The following is a 16,260-nucleotide window of genomic DNA, read 5'->3' as shown; positions in this document are numbered from 1 at the left end:
GTATATCTCTTTTAAGATCTCATGAGTAATCCGTCTTAAATGCCCAATTTTTGAATTGCAGCCCGTTCCACCAGAAATTCTAGTAGTTCCACAAGCCTGTTCATCGTGCTTCGGCATGCAAGATTGAGTTTTGTCTTCCTTTTCAATTTCTTCATTGAATATCCTAGATGTTGATCTAAATACTTTCAGGGGGTATTCCCAGCTATATAGCTGGTCCTTTTTTATATGTCTATCCTCTCCCATGCGGAGACGCCGTAATGTCGTAATATATCCAACTGGACATCCTTTCCCCGAAATCCAAACATTGCTTTTGCAGCGCCGTGCGTGAGCATACTTCCAATACCTAGCCCATCTCGAAACGCCATTAAATCCATCCAAAATTATATCCACAAGAAGAAGAATACCCAAAACTCCATATCAAACCAGCATTTACCATCATTACTCTCCCTTTTTTTCCTTTGTCGCCGCCTGTTTGTTGACTCCAAACATCTTTCGAATTTCTTCTTCCGCCTCCCTCGCCACAATACCTCCCCAATGTTGCATTAGTCCCTCACAAACCTCCTCAGTCCAATTGACCAAACTTTCTCCATACTGGCAGCCCACCCAGAGAACTTCCTCCCAAATAGTCTTTTCTAGATCATGTCCTTTGAACGTCTTCATCGTACTCTCCTTATTTCCCCACATTCTACTTCCTTTGTTTTTCGCTATCCAACCGATCATTTCAACCGGTGATAGTTTAATAAGATTATGATGCATAAACACTACTTCGGCATCCTTATCTTTTCTGTAAACTGGGTGTTCCTTCTGCTCCGTTTCTTCTCGAAGGTATTCAGAATAATCATCGCTGGGGTTGTGTTGCATCATACTAGAGCCTTTAAATCCGTCGGTGGTATGATGGCCGATAATTCCGTTTCTTTGTCGTACTTGATAATAGTTCCTTTCGAGGGCAATAGCTGCATATAACCATGTTTCCTTATCACCCTCGCCCGCATCGCATTGCGTTAATAGTGGGTAATAAAATGAGGGACCGAAAATATTGTAGTAGAGGACTAAAAGAAGAACATCGCTATGTGTACGTTTGGACATGATTACTTGACCAGATTCGGTGGTGCCGAGGGAGAGGAGAGAAGGAGTAGGAAGTCCAAGGACTTGAAAGTAGTGGGGAGATGTCGTCGCCCACCAGAAGTCGGGCCACTGCGCAGTTGTTAGCAAGTGATTTTTTTGAAGGAATTTTTTTAGGAAAGAAAGTCTCTCACCAGAACATAGCCATTCTGTTTGAAAACCGGTGCTCCAAACCACTCAACCGGGTCGACAATTGGGAAGTTATCTGCATCCAAAAACAAGACGTCCTCAAATTCACTCAGAAGAACTGCAAATATCTTATACTGATATTTGGAGATAGTGAGGTCTTCGTATTTTGGAATCATAACACAGCGTGCATTGAGTGATGGTAGCACTACTTCACAAGTATGTTCATTGTAATCCTCTGGATTCGGCATAAAGACTTCCACTGGTAATGTAGAATTTGTTCGGCGAAGCATGCGCAGAGAGACGAGTAATGCGCCGGTAAATCTTCCACCTGCTACAGTTACAATTCCTCTTGTACCAGATTTATATGGAATTAGGTGAGTCGAATTTCGTATTATATCTACCGCAAAATCATGGGCGAGTCTTGCGGCTTCGACTTGTTCGTCGGATACTGGTGTTACATCTCGACGCTCTGTACCATTTGTGACTTCTTCAATTCCAAGGGTTCGGCCTACACATGCGGCACTTTCGGTAAGTTTTGGTGGTGCGGTTTCATGTAACCTGCGGACTATATCTGATATTTTTATTTCATCTGTCGTGGGATTTACTGTAATATCGGTGGTATGGATTGGGACATTGAGATTTGTGAGATCATCCGGTTGATTGTAAGTAGTATAAGTGGTACTGATGGTGAAGCTAGAGATGGGCTTCTGGAGAAAGATTGGAGTTTCTAAAGACCATAATTGATCTCGAAGGGCAAGATATAAAACGAAGATAACAATGATGATTATGGTAATCCTCTTAGATAGAGAACTGGCCAACATCTTGAATATCAAATGATGTCGTTGTAAAAGATACGAATGTACGCCGAGAAGAAAATATTATATTACCAGTAACAAAGTATGGCAGGAATGGGGGGTGGTTAAGAATTTTGTACATATTGACAATTAATCATAAAATGGAGGAATGTGGATTGAATTAGAGTGAATATCTGAGCCCCGTCAACAATCATGATTAGGAAAGTAATGAACTTGATCAAATTAAGTTTAGACTTGAACATTCAAGGTCCTAGCAAAAGCTTTTCATTATAAGTAATATCATCTAATATGACTAACTGATACGATGTTATATCAGAAAAGGAGACATTGGGATGAGATAAGACCAATCAATTTCGACGGCACAATTCGTGATAATTCATAACAGCACAACTCACCGGCGCCACCACTTATGACCGTTGAAATAAAGTTTTGTATGATACCGAAGTTCTGGAGAGAGAGGGAGCCGGACGCTAGACAAGGGGCAGGATCGTACTTGGAGTCAAGAGATGCACGAATCCGGGTAGAGAACGCGACGAACTAAACCAATTACAACAAATTAATCTCATGCCCTAAAATTCTAAGTTTTTTCACTCCCACGCCCCTTGGATTCCATCTCGAGATGATAGATTCTAGCTCTTGTCGATTAGGTTTAAGTTCTACGATAACGAAAATGAAATTCATCAATCACATGGCCTTCCAGCTACTTTAGAATCTCCCATTCTACCACGGCATCTATTCATACCACTAAATACATTTCGCTACTATGGAATGCATCATTGCATTATGGAATGTGGCTTATGATGACTAGAATCCGAGTTTCTGAATACGAAATAAATTGTAGAATCTAAGGGTTATGGGAGTAGAATATGTATCGATTTTGGTGCATGAGAGTTGAAGATTCTAGGGGAAAAGAACAATTGCCGAGCTATTTATAGTTTGACGTCAAATTCAAGCGGTCGATCTTCTAGTGTATCTCTTGGCACAAAAACTTCGTATTCAACCTTCTTTCTCATCTCATGATTGGATTCTCACAGAAACTGAACTTCTTCATGTGGGGTTAGACGAGCTCGATTTTGATACGAGTTAAGCTATAAAACTCCACCAGAAACGCACCAGTCGTATTCTTGTTGCCGTCATAGTCTTAGGGCCTACTCGAGTCAAAATGATGACGGGCACAGCGGTCTTTGATGGCACGGTCGTTAAACCATCTGTTGATAACGTATGACGGGTCGACTCTCGCTTCTCAAATGTAAGGTTATCTGAAAGGAGCTAGAGGACACAAATCTTCACACTAGATCATCACATGGATGTATAGGATCTATAAAACGACATCGGACTTAGACAAAGTCCAATTGCCATACAAGTCAAAGAAAATCTGAAATGCTTACATGATCCAATGGGAACTTCGGCAATTGATTAGTGATGAATTCTGAAGATTAGGGAGCAAAGTTTTCAAGGCCGACACCTAGCACATTGACCTTATCAAGTCACTGTTCTTACCAAGTGGAGTCAACAGTTCAAATTTCACATAGGACCAAAGATTTCTTTTCTATGAGGCTCATCTGCTCATGATACATGGTGATTTGACATGAAAGTGTACACATCGTGGGGGTATTTCAAGACGAATAAACTTTGAGGTTCATCAAAGTTCGTCTGAGCCCCTTCATCTCAAATGTGCTTCATACATGTCAAAAAAATTAGGATAATGTAGACCAACGATTATGAGAATGATCATGTACATCGATCTCAGTGTTTCTACCTCCCAAATACCGAAGTCAAAAGCATATCTACAGAGTAGGTACTCATTCCCTTCAGAAAGCTTCACGGAAAACATGATCGGCAAAAAATCGGATATATATTACTTAACTATCCGAGCTCTAAAACATACCAAATTGCGGCGAATATATACTTATGGAATCTGAAAGTTTCTGATATGAAAAATCCACAGATAAAGGAGTACCGTGGATCTTTTGAACATTTGATAAGGTGCTCAAGGGTGAAGAATGGTTGAAATTATACTACTCTCGGTTGCGAGACATATTGTACCCACCATCAGAAGATTCTACCATATTAATATTCCCCTCCCCTTTTAACTTTCCCCTTCCCCTTTCTTACTCTTGAGAGAAGCAATCATAGGTAAATCGAATTTCTTCCCACCGGTCATGCTATCTCAATCTTCGAGAAGGAAAGTGAGTGGTAAGATACACACTTGCTTTGAATTCTGATAGAGGGGGTAACAAAAGTCAGACATTGTTCCTTCCGACTTAATGAAGACATTGATCACATCTCCGGTTTAGTGAACATAGCAAGGTCATCTTTCAACATCACTGCTTTTCTCTAATCATCAATTTTGACTAAGCATCATATCTTCCAGTGAACATTAATACACGCACGAAGCATATTCGCGTTGATGTTATCCTTCCTTTTATCCTATGAACTATATGAATAAGTACGGTAAAGGTACTCTGAAAAGTTGTTACCCAGTCAAGAATTGCATTATTCTCAAATATATAGAAGTGTCATTTTAAATTCTCAAAATTAAACACAGTATTTCCGATGGCTCGGCCTGCGGCCCATGGTCAGGTTCTAGCTTTGAGATTCTGGACATATTATTATTGATTTCATAAATTCATTGTCTTGAAACAACTTGATGGTTGAATCCATTCTAATATCCACAATACTTTTAACACTCAAAAGGAATTAAACATTTAAAAGTTTCTAGTCTTTAAACAACAGTCCTGACTATCGGACGCGATGATCAGACACAGTCAAGAAGCTGTACGTATTGATGATCCATTCGAAATCGTTCCACGTTTCAAGGGCTTCTCCCTCCTCGTTTCGGTTGTGGGAATACACCTTTCAAGCCGTAAAGTCCTCCTGCAACAGGAGGTGGGATTGTGATTCTAAGGGGAGGTTGAGGCTGAACCGGATGCGGCTGGGGAGGCTGCTGTGGTTTGACAGGCTGTGGCTTGACAAGCGGCGGCTGGATAGGCTGAGGCGGATAGCGATAACCATCATGTTGAGATGACTGTGGTAGCTGTCGATCTTCTAGCAGGGTCGTTTGTCTTCCGCTAGTCTTGCGTACAGCTGGTGAAGGCACTTCGGGCGGAATATTGCTAGCTCGGGCCCAAAGTGTTCCATTGCAATATGGGGGGATTATAAGCGGAGGAACTAAGGGGTGAGATCTACCAGAACGACGTGAAGTGTGCTTGCTAGGACCGGACCATCCCTTTCCTCGGTTCCCCCAGTAATAGAGGCCCGCGAGACCACAGACGGTACCTACAACCACAACCACAAGAATGGTACCAATCGTCGTAGATGACGGCATTTTTAGAGCATGTAGGAGCTTATTTATTTTTCGTGGGCTATATGATGAACAGTGGGAAGCTTGATTCATTATATATATACGCGGCACATCACGATGAGTCTGATCAAGAACTGTCTATCTCCATGTACACCAAATTTTCTTTGACTTCATAAAGTACTCATACGATGACCAGAGAATCGTGTCTTGTGAAGACAGTTTCCAAAATTTTGTGCTACTTCTTCTCCAGGTTTAGGTGGCACGTAAGATTCACAATTTGTTGGCCTCTAGATAATGTTGCCAACAAACACTTAATCATCTTTGTATGATCAAGTTCTTACAGACAGGGAAAATGACCCGTAGAACGATCTCTCAGTATATCATTTCCATTATTCTCCTCAATTTCTGGGAACTCTACCTAGATTATAGACTCCGAGAATCAAGTGGGATATCAGTACAGAAATCACCTATTCATTCTATCAGTTGGTAACTCTCAACTCCATCTCATCTACATATAATCTCTTCAAAGTTATCATTAATACTATTATCATCGTCATTCTATAAGAAGGAGAGAAAGAGATCTAACAGAAGATATTTACAATGCAATACAATAATTGATTGATTAATCATAACAACCTGGGGATCTCAAGCGTTACACGGTTGAAGTGGTTGATATAATCGTAGATCAGAGTAATCATGTAAATCAATCAGAAGCACTCTAATTGTTGTTATCAAAGTATTTAGGCTTGAATGACTTTGCTTGATTTTCAACTCAATCGAATTTTCGAATATCATGAACTATATCCAGGAACTCTTTATAGTACTTCATGCTAACGGAACGTTTCTGGCCAACCCCACATCCACTGGCCCCTTCATCTAGACTTGCCCTTGATACCCATATTTTCCCCTCTCGATGGAGAGCTTGATCGCAAGACTATTACGACGTAGTTCCTCTAACTTCCAAGGTTGTTTCCCAATGACATACAACTCCACGGTGGATTACATAATGATGGACGATCTTTATTGATCAGATCAGTCCTTTAAGACATTCTGCCCAATGTGTCGATATCTCAAATGCTTTTGCGGAATCAGAAATGCGTACTTCCTCTGAAAATCGGAGGTTTGAAAGAAATCATGGCAGTTCGAGGATTAGAGATAGAACTGACATCGGAACAATATTACGATACGCCAATGCACGACAGACAGCGGCGGTCTCGTTGGCTTGGATTCAAGGCTAATCTGGCCCTAAGAATACCAAATATTGAAGATCATCGACTTGAAGTATGGTATTGACCAGCCACCAGTTTTTCTCGTAGTTCGAGATTGCAATAGGAAAGGATATTCGACACTTTGAATAAGAAATTGCCAATATTGAGTGATAAGGGACTTATCAAGGTGGTTCAAGACAGACTATAATTATTGTTGTGCGTATCAATTACATTGAATGATATCAGTAACGTTCTTTGTCAACAAGGATTCCAGCAGAATAGGAAAACTAGGACACCAAAAGTCTTCACTCTTTTCAATATTTGGAAGATTTCTGAAGATGATTATCTAGATACAAACATTGGATAAACTTCTCTAGACCCTCATACAATATGTATTCCGGAACCTTTATATCTTGATTCGAAAACGATATCTTGAAGAGGACAAATGAAATTTAGGTGTTTTTAATGTATGAATTCATTCCTGAGTGATTTATTGTACAGAAGAAAAATGAATGCCATCTTCCTTTCTTACCTTGCCATTCCATTCTCAGTCTACATCCCTTCTTCCCACAAGGAGGGTAAATCGTCGTAGTAGCCGCATGTCGTCAAACTTTATTGATAGATGATTGCCGCTTTTCGTCATAGCTCAGTCCATGATGCTTTGGCCTATCTTTTCATTGGCTCCGCTGTTACAAGTCCTACGGGTTTGGGGACCGGCGGGTCTTGAAAGTCTTAGATAGTCGATCTCAAGTATCATAGCTCATTCCAGTTAAACTTAAAGCCAATGTTTACCTACTTGCCTTTAGCTCTGGAGCCTGAGTATGCTATTATATAGACTTCAATACACCGCTTCACTACTGTTTTCCGTTCCAATCGATACAATACGCATAGCTGCTCCGTCTTGTACATAATGGCTTCGAATAACCTGCCCAGAGCCTTTGGGAACAGCGACGATGAGAAGGCGGTCGTGGGTCTTCATGAAAATGCTCCGTCTCCCGATCTACTACCTCCCGACCCAGATGCACATTTGAGCGACGAGGAAAAGGCTGCTATTGTGAGATTATGGGCACATCCATGGAATTCCAATATTGTACTGATTTGCTGTGCAGGATCGTAAGCTGGTACGAAAGCTCGATTGGATATTAATACCATGGGCAAGTGATCTTCAAATCTCCAGCATATCTGCCGTCTAACTTCGACAGCTCTGTGTTCTCTACCTACTCGCCTTCCTCGACCGTTCAAATATCGGAAACGCGAAGATTGACGGCTTGCAAAAAGACTTGAATAACATGTCAACTGGTGATTACAATGCCGCACTTTCCATATTCTTTGTCGCGTATGCATTATTTGAGCCTGTTACGAACGTGATGCTCAAAAGATTCCGCCCGTCGATATTCGTACCAATCATCATGTAAGCAGTTTGGTGTTGCTCATACTGTGCACCAAAATCCCACAATGACAAAAGTTGGCCACTGATATCGTTATAGAATTGGCTGGGGCCTATGCATGACATTTATGGGATTCGTCACGAACTGGTCTGGGTTGATGGCTGCACGATTTTTTCTTGGTCTCGCCGAGGCAGGCTTGTTTCCCGGTATTAGTTACTACCTATCTTGCTGGTACAAGAGATCCGAGTTTGGTGTTCGAATTGCAATATTCTTTTCCGCAGCTGCTGTATCTGGTAGTTTTGGTGGATTGCTTGCTGCGGCCATCGTTAAAATGGATGGTCTTGGTGGACTTCATGGATGGGCTTGGATTTTCATCTTGGAAGGAATCGTCACTGTCCTAGCTGGAATCGCTTCATTCTGGTTGGTTCATGACTTCCCGGAGAAAGCTAGATTCCTTTGTGAAGCCGATCGAAACAGGGTTATCCGCCGTTTGCAAGCCAACGATCAGGCAGCAGGTCATGAAGATTTCAACACAGCGATTATCTGGCAGGCATTCAAAGATTACAAGACGTGGCTCGCGATGACAGTGTACTCTGCTTGTTCCGTGAGTTTGTATGCTTTCTCGCTATTCCTTCCTACGATAATCACCCAGCTTGGCTACACAACAACCAAAGCTCAACTCCTCTCCGTCCCACCTTATGTAGCAGCAGCCATCTTGACAATTGTGATTGGATTCGTCGCCGATCGTACCGGTCAACGAGGCTTGTGTAATATCACCGTGTCTTCTCTTGCCATTGCCGGTTTCTCTATGTTACTGGCTAGTGAGCAACCAGGCGTCAAATACGCGGGAACTTTCCTCGGCGCTCTCGGTATCTATCCTTGCGTAGCCAACACTATCTCTTGGATTTCCAACAACGTTGAAGGCTCTTACAAGCGAGGTGTTGTTCTAGGAATGATGATTGGATGGGGTAATATTTGTGGCATCATCAGTTCAAACATCTATTTCCAAAAGCCCAGATATATTACCGGCCACGCTATTGTTATTTCTTTCTTATCTCTTTTCTTGCTAGGCGGAAGTATCTTACTACGTTTCCTATTGAAAAGGGAAAACGGCAACAGAATTAGGGGCGAAAGAGATGCCTGGGTCGAGGGCCTCAATGAGGCTGAGAAGAAGGCTTTGGGAGACAAGAGACCAGACTTCTTATACACTTTGTGATCTTTTGACATTCTTGTTTGGGTGAATGGAGTTCTATAGAAGACGGAACAGATATAGATTTGCAAATGATTGGAGATGCAAATTACATACCTTGCTTTAAAAGCCTTATACGTACGGATAGATATACAGTTAAAGGGAAAGCTCTTATGCCCCCCTCCTCCCTCCATTTTAAGGCCCTATGATTGTTTCAAATGGTCCCATACAATCATTCTTATTACCTTATATTATTATATAATTGTATGATTTGATTTAACAATAAAGAATTTACATTATGCAAAAACTCTTCATCAAAATCCCAAAATAGTGATTTTCTCGCATGTTCTAAAGCACTCGCTCTGCTGTGTGGAATCAAAATCGAGCGGGCAATTCGATACAAAGAGTACCGCAAGGCCACTAGACCTAGATTCCTATTTCCACTTTCACACTTGAACGAAAAACGTCCCTGTCGCTTGTGTCTCTCACACTTGACTCGGAACAATGTTTAAACAAGCAACCTGGAGTTTTCCATCAATTCGAGCGATCTATGACTTACTAGCGTCCTGTGGTGCACCATCTCCGTCACATCTCAATCGATAACTGAAACTTAAATGTGACCCGCAGACGTTGATAAATTGATCATTCACCACCCGTCGGAGCTACCCTCAGCTGCAAATACAGATGTTTCCATTCGGATGTGTACCTAGATGTGTACCTGAATTGAAGTGTTGCAGCGATTAGAGCTGCCAAACTCAGGTTCTGATGCCGGAGTTCGCTGACGGGAAAATGTTGTATGGAAACTATTGGTGTATTAGTGGGTGTACTGATTATGTAATCCACTTTACGCCTGTCGCGTCGTCGCGTCTCCTTGATATCAATTCCTACTTCAAATTAATTCCCTCCATTCCAACGAAATCTCTTGGGACCCTGCAATGATGGTCAAACCAAATTCAACTCCAGCTAAGACGCAGAAATCAATATCTAGTTTCTTTACTCCAAAATCTAGTCAAAAACCCCAGGATTCAAGCTCGCCACTTGCTACTAAAGCCCCAGGAAATCTGTATGACGCTGATAGCAACGAGAGAACTGATGAAGCAGCACAAATCACCGAAAATCGTTTGAAGAGAGTTCTAGAAGAAGATGAAACTGGTGGGAACACCAGAGCAAAGAAAAGACCATCCAAAGGAGCAAAAAGTGTTGAAGTCGAGGAGGAAGATGACGAAAGTTATGCTCTGCCAGCCGCCGATTCTCGAAAGACATCCTCTAGCTTAACACGAGGCAAGTCAAAGCCATTACTGCGAACCAATAAATACATGTTTTCAGGGTCAAGCCAAGGAGCCACAGAACGTTCAATCGAGGAGGAACCTGAAGACGAATCGGAGAAAGCGCGGAAAGTCGAGTTGCACAAGAAGTTTGTCAAGAAATTGGGACATCCAGATAGTCTCAGGCGAATTATACATGAAGACGACGCAGTTTTAGAAGTGGGAGACGAAGAAGGGGAAGATGAAGATGAAGCGCCTGCCCCTGTGAAAAATAAGAAGAAGGGTGCAAAGACGGGTAAATTGACTCCTATGGAGTTACAAGTTATCGACATTAAGCGCAAACATATGGATACTCTATTGATTGTGGAAGTTGGCTACAAATTTAAATTCTTTGGCGAAGATGCAAGAACAGCAGCAAAAGTGCTCAGTATTGTGTGCATACCGGGCAAATTTAGGTTTGATGAACGTAAGCTATTTGTTCTTGAATCTACTTGATGTTTCTGACGCGAACTAGATCCTTCGGAATCGCATCTTAATTACTTTGCATCTGCAAGTATTCCAGTTCATCGACTCCCGGTCCACGCAAAGAGACTCGTTGCTGCGGGCCACAAAATTGGTATTGTTCGACAAACGGAGACAGCTGCATTGAAGAAGGCAGGGGATAATCGAAATGCTCCTTTCGTCAGGAAGCTCACGAATGTTTACACTAAAGGCACATACATTGATGATATTGATGGATTAGACTCGACCGATGCACCGTCTGGTGGTGCTCCCGCAACAGGTTATCTTCTCTGCATAACAGAGACGAAAGCTAAAGGTTGGGGAACAGACGAAAAAGTCGAAGTTGGTGTATTGGCTGTTCAACCTGCCACTGGAGATGTCATATATGATAACTTCGAGGATGGTTTCATGCGGGGCGAAATTGAGACACGATTATTACATATTGCACCTTGCGAATTGCTCATAGTTGGGGAACTTACGAAGGCTACCGACAAGCTTGTACAACATCTTGCGGGCAGTAGTACTAATGTTTTTGGCGATAGAATAAGAGTTGAGCGTGTTGGAAAGTCAAAAACTATGGCTGCCGAATCTTATTCTCATGTGGCCCAATTCTATGCGGACAAATTGAAAGCCCATCAGAGCAGCAACAATACTCGAGAACAGGAGCTTTTAGAGAAAGTTTTGAAACTTACTGAGCCGGTTACAATTTGTCTATCTGCCATGATTACTCATATGACTGAATACGGATTGGAACATGTGTTTGATCTCACCAAGTACTTCCAATCATTCAGTGCTCGATCTCATATGTTATTAAATGGGAACACCCTCACGAGCCTCGAGATTTACACCAACCAAACAGACTTCACTGAAAAAGGAAGTCTTTTTTGGACGCTGGATAAAACTCAAACAAAATTCGGTCAAAGACTGCTTCGAAAATGGGTTGGACGACCTCTTCTTGATAAGCAGCGCTTGGAAGAGAGAGTCGCTGCAGTGGAAGAACTGAAAGACAACGCAAATACCCCAAAAGTAGACAAACTAAATGCCACCCTTCGGGAAGTTAGATCAGATTTAGAGCGGAGTTTACTTCGCATATACTATGGCAAATGTACACGACCGGAGCTCCTCACAGTTCTCCAGACAATGCAAAGAATTGCGAATGAATTTGCACATGTCAAAACACCCTCGGATGCAGGCTTCGACTCGAGCATCCTCAATGAAGCGGTTGCATCTCTTCCTGCAATTGGCGAAATAGTGATATCCTTCCTCGACAGGATCAACGCCCAAGCCGCCCGCAATGATGACAAATATGCATTCTTTTTAGAACATTATGAAACTGAAGCAATTGGTGATCATAAATGCGGCATCGGAGCTGTCGAACAAGATCTCGAGGCGCACCGCATGGTAGCTGCTACCAAACTGTCAAAGAAGACCCCTGTCACATATGTCACCATCGCTGGTATTGAATACCTCATCGAAGTCCCTAACACCGATCTCAAACATGTGCCCGCTTCCTGGGCCAAGATCTCAGGCACAAAAAAGATGTCTCGTTTTCACACCCCCGAGGTCATCAAATTCCTCCGCGAACGTGATCAACATAAAGAATCTCTCTCTTCCGCCTGTGATGCTGCATTCTCCACTTTCCTCACCGAAATATCCACCCACTACGCCCTAATACGCGATACCATTTCTCACCTCGCTACCCTAGACTGTCTCCTCTCCCTCGCAAGCGTGGCTTCCCTTCCGGGGTACTGCAAACCTACCTTCACTTCCTCAACCGAAATCTCCGTCATTGGCGGCCGCCACCCCATGGTCGAACAACTCCTCCCCTCCACCTATATCCCCAACGACACATCTCTCTCCACCTCTCCGGATCATACACGCGCCCTTCTATTAACCGGCCCAAATATGGGTGGTAAGTCTTCATACGTGCGTCAAGTAGCATTGATATCTATCCTCGCGCAAATCGGCTCTTACGTGCCTGCTGAATCAGCCAGACTGGGTCTTCTAGATGGTGTCTACACACGAATGGGAGCTTATGACTCATTATTCGCTGCACAATCTACATTTATGGTTGAGCTTTCTGAAACAGCATCGATACTGAAATCAGCGGGTCCTAGATCTCTCGTTATTTTAGATGAATTGGGACGAGGAACTAGTACGCATGATGGAGTTGCAATCGCAGAAGCGGTCTTGGATTGGATTGTTAGGGAGACCAAGTGTTTGTGCTTATTTATTACGCATTATCAGACTTTGGCCAGTGTTGCAAGAGGATTTGAAAAGGGAAAAGAGCTGAGAAATGTGCATATGAAATTCACCGCCGAGAGAAATGGAAAGCGAGTTTCTAATGCTGATACGGATATGGATAACGATGATGTTGACGAGGAGATAACGTTTCTATACGAAGTCGGTGAAGGGGTTGCACATAGATCTTATGGCTTGAATGTGGCTCGGTTAGCGCGTGTTCCGAAATCAGTACTTGACACTGCCGCATCCAAATCACGAGAGCTGGAGACACAAGTGAAACAGAAAAAGTTATTGGGACTGTCTAATATGATTTCGGAAGTACTAGAGAATGGTACCGATCAGCTAGATCAGCTTATGATCGGTATGGAGCAGTTGTAAAATAAATATATGATACCAAGTCAAAAGATTAGATAGCAATGCAGAACCAGCATACCCGCGCACCGTGACCAGCTCTTTAACGCCTCATTTTCACTTAAAATAATTGTAGAATGTCTTTAAAAAAAAAGAAAAGAAAGAACGACTTTCGTATATAATATGCCTCCTCCGATAAAAATTCGACCACAACAATGGTCTGCCATAACAAATCTTATTCGAAAGTCAAAACGCCTTCATGCGGTAATGTATGAGGTCATGGCGTTTGAAACGTTATAAAAAGTAGAAAATCCCAAGATCACATACCAAAATGTAGCATGTTGATATTTGCAGCATTGGTGAGTGGGTCTGAAAGTTGTAAATGGTTGCTAGGTAAACGTGAACCATGGCTGACCGAGCTCAAGTTGCCATGAAAAGCTTGACCGAAAGCATTCATTGGCTTATTTTCCTGGCTCATTTGGGAGAAATCCGAGTGATCACCCCCATATGAGAAAGATCGAGGGTGATGATTGTAGAGTGGGTTGTACATTGATGAATTATCAAAGAACATTTGAGCTGGCAAACCGTGGTGAGGAGTCGAAACAGTTCGTCGGACATGGATATCAGATTGGCCGTTGTCTTTAGAGAACATACGCATTGCAGTTGGTTTAACAACTGGTGTGGGAGAAATCTGGTTACCGATATCTACGTTTGTGAAGCTGGTTGAGACACCATCCGAGAAGTCGAACCTATGGTCTTCTAACGGGCTTTCTGTACGACCTGGGCTAACCTCAGGGGCATCCTGAAAAACGTTAAAAGAACGCTTCTTGGCCCCCATCTCTTCCATTGTCATTCTAAACTCCTCATCTTCCTCATTGCTTGGAGTGAATCGAGCGCCGAATGCCAATGGGTTGAGTGTGGGTGTCGATTGCAAGGCAAGTTGACCAGCAGGCTGACGTGTTCTAGCGGATACTTGTCGCTTCTCAGGACTTCTAGCCAAGTTTCTTGGTGGTCGACCGGCTCTGAGACGGGGTACATTGACGCTAACATCTGCCAAGGCCGCTTTGCGAGTTCTTCGTTTCTTTGGAGTGGGGTCGCGAATCTAAGCGATTTGATATCAGTATGTGATGTTGCAACATAACCAAATTAGCCATGATCTTAAACAACGTACAGGACTAGTCTCGGTCGAAAGAGGACCGAAAATATGTCTGGAAGTTCGGAATGCCCCATCTGGGTGGTAGGAAACTTCAGTGGGTTGAACCTCCGCAGAAGCAGCCATCATCAATTCAAGAATTGAGCCATCTTTTCTCTGATTTCGCATTCGCTTCATTTCGGCAGTGGCAGAATCGAAGAGATCCATGCCAGGCCAGAATACACCCTTTAATTTTGCACTGTCGGAAAGCTTCTCAGTAATTTCAGCATCTGCCTCCTCCTTCAACGGCGTAGTGAGACTATACAAACCTGAGTTAGCATAATGATTTTCTACGATGAGACAGATGGTTGGCTTACTTGGTGGTATCCGATACAGTTCCTACTGCCGAGGGTGTTTTTTGAAGTGTATAGCCTGGAATCTGACGCCGAGAGGTGGGTGTTGCATACACAGCACTATGCTCCCACTCACTTCCCATTTCAGAGTTAGAATTGGATGTAGATGTATTGTTATTGATACTGTTGTTTGTTGCAGTTGGCCAAAGATGCATTCTTGGAACAGGAGCTCGAAACATGGGTGCCAAATTGGCCTCGTTGTCGAGGATATTGTCTTTTTCTTTCTTGATTCTCGTTTGCCCGGGCTGTTTTGGTTACTGTTAGTACAATCGAGCAGCTTCCATTCGTAAAAAAAAGGATTACCAATGCCTTGCTGTTCCTGGTCTTCTTATCCTTGGCAGCTTTCTTCTGATCTTTTGAGGCAAGTCTCTCGGATAGTAATCGTTCGAGATCATAGTTGTCGTACCAATCTTCGAAATTGTCCAGTTGAATCTTTGCTGTCAATTCCGACGCAGCTCGAATTTTAAGCTTAAAATAATTGGATAAATGGGCTTTGGAAGATGTATGGGTGAGGAGATGAGATACATCGGAGAATTGAGGATTCTTTGGGCAAATACTGCAGTGCAGTGGTATATTGGTGTGGTTCTTCGACATTCTGGTAGCAGCTATCCATCCAAATTCGTTAGTAATTGTGTGCTTGCACAGAAATTGAAGGTACACGGATAATGTCAGGTCTCCAAAAAAAGAACGAGAGAATTTCTGCAGATACCTTCCTCTGCGGTTTCAATGGAGGAAACCGCAGAAGCCAAGCCAATTTTGTACAAGAGGAGCAACTGTCCTTGCATTCTATGCCATTAACAGTATATTTGGACTCGAAGAAGCAATTGGTGTAACTCAAGGGTATTGCATTATGTGAAAAGGTTGAGCGGGATCAAAACTTACAGATTTTTCTTAATAAATGCTCCAGCTTTTAGTCGTCGATGGGAATGAGCAAAGGTAGCAAGTCGTCGATTACTTCTCCAAATTTGTGTGAAGAAGATGGCTTCCTCAAGATAGGACAATTGAGAAAGGACTTGCATACGACGAAGAGTGATGATCGACGGAAGGAAGAAGAGGTGACAACGACCGAGAATTATGATTTATGATAAAGAAGAAATGCAGAAGGTGCGTTGGTAGTTGGTTTAGTAGAGTATTGAAAATTCCGGAAGAGGCAATCACGTTCAAAAAGTACTTGCTATATCGGATCAATATGAGTTTCG

The 16,260-nt window shown here is 42.6% G+C and overlaps 5 protein-coding genes across 5 annotated transcripts; 2 read left to right on the top strand and 3 right to left on the bottom strand.

Annotated features, from left to right (window-relative positions):
- Positions 1–438: 438 nt before the first annotated feature.
- EAE97_010470 (uncharacterized protein) lies at positions 439–2,072 on the bottom strand (the record flags this gene model as incomplete). Its single annotated transcript, XM_038880985.1, has 2 exons — positions 439–1,194; positions 1,257–2,072. 2 exons carry the CDS (start codon positions 2,070–2,072, stop codon positions 439–441), a joined length of 1,572 nt encoding a protein of 523 aa, XP_038728103.1.
- Positions 2,073–4,881: 2,809 nt separating this feature from the next.
- On the bottom strand, positions 4,882–5,394 carry EAE97_010469 (uncharacterized protein; the record flags this gene model as incomplete). Its single annotated transcript, XM_038880984.1, has 1 exon — positions 4,882–5,394. The coding sequence occupies one exon, from the start codon at positions 5,392–5,394 to the stop codon at positions 4,882–4,884; it is 513 nt and encodes a 170-aa protein (XP_038728102.1).
- A 2,094-nt stretch (positions 5,395–7,488) lies between these two features.
- Positions 7,489–9,182, top strand: EAE97_010468 (uncharacterized protein; the record flags this gene model as incomplete). The annotated part of the gene is given in 4 exon segments (XM_038880983.1): positions 7,489–7,632; positions 7,688–7,765; positions 7,781–7,989; positions 8,066–9,182. 4 exon segments carry the CDS (start codon positions 7,489–7,491, stop codon positions 9,180–9,182), a joined length of 1,548 nt encoding a protein of 515 aa, XP_038728101.1.
- Positions 9,183–10,090: 908 nt separating this feature from the next.
- On the top strand, positions 10,091–13,543 carry EAE97_010467 (uncharacterized protein; the record flags this gene model as incomplete). The annotated part of the gene is made up of 2 exons (XM_038880982.1): positions 10,091–10,886; positions 10,935–13,543. The coding sequence occupies 2 exons, from the start codon at positions 10,091–10,093 to the stop codon at positions 13,541–13,543; spliced, it is 3,405 nt and encodes a 1,134-aa protein (XP_038728100.1).
- A 292-nt stretch (positions 13,544–13,835) lies between these two features.
- On the bottom strand, positions 13,836–15,655 carry EAE97_010466 (uncharacterized protein; the record flags this gene model as incomplete). Its single annotated transcript, XM_038880981.1, has 4 exons — positions 13,836–14,618; positions 14,688–14,967; positions 15,026–15,306; positions 15,365–15,655. The coding sequence occupies 4 exons, from the start codon at positions 15,653–15,655 to the stop codon at positions 13,836–13,838; spliced, it is 1,635 nt and encodes a 544-aa protein (XP_038728099.1).
- Positions 15,656–16,260: the final 605 nt, after the last annotated feature.

This window comes from Botrytis byssoidea (assembly GCF_014898295.1).
Source record: "Botrytis byssoidea strain MUCL 94 chromosome Unknown BBYS_028, whole genome shotgun sequence".
Classification (NCBI taxonomy): domain Eukaryota; kingdom Fungi; phylum Ascomycota; class Leotiomycetes; order Helotiales; family Sclerotiniaceae; genus Botrytis; species Botrytis byssoidea.
Note: the sequence above shows the minus strand (reverse complement) of the source record. Positions and strands in the feature narration are given on the sequence as shown.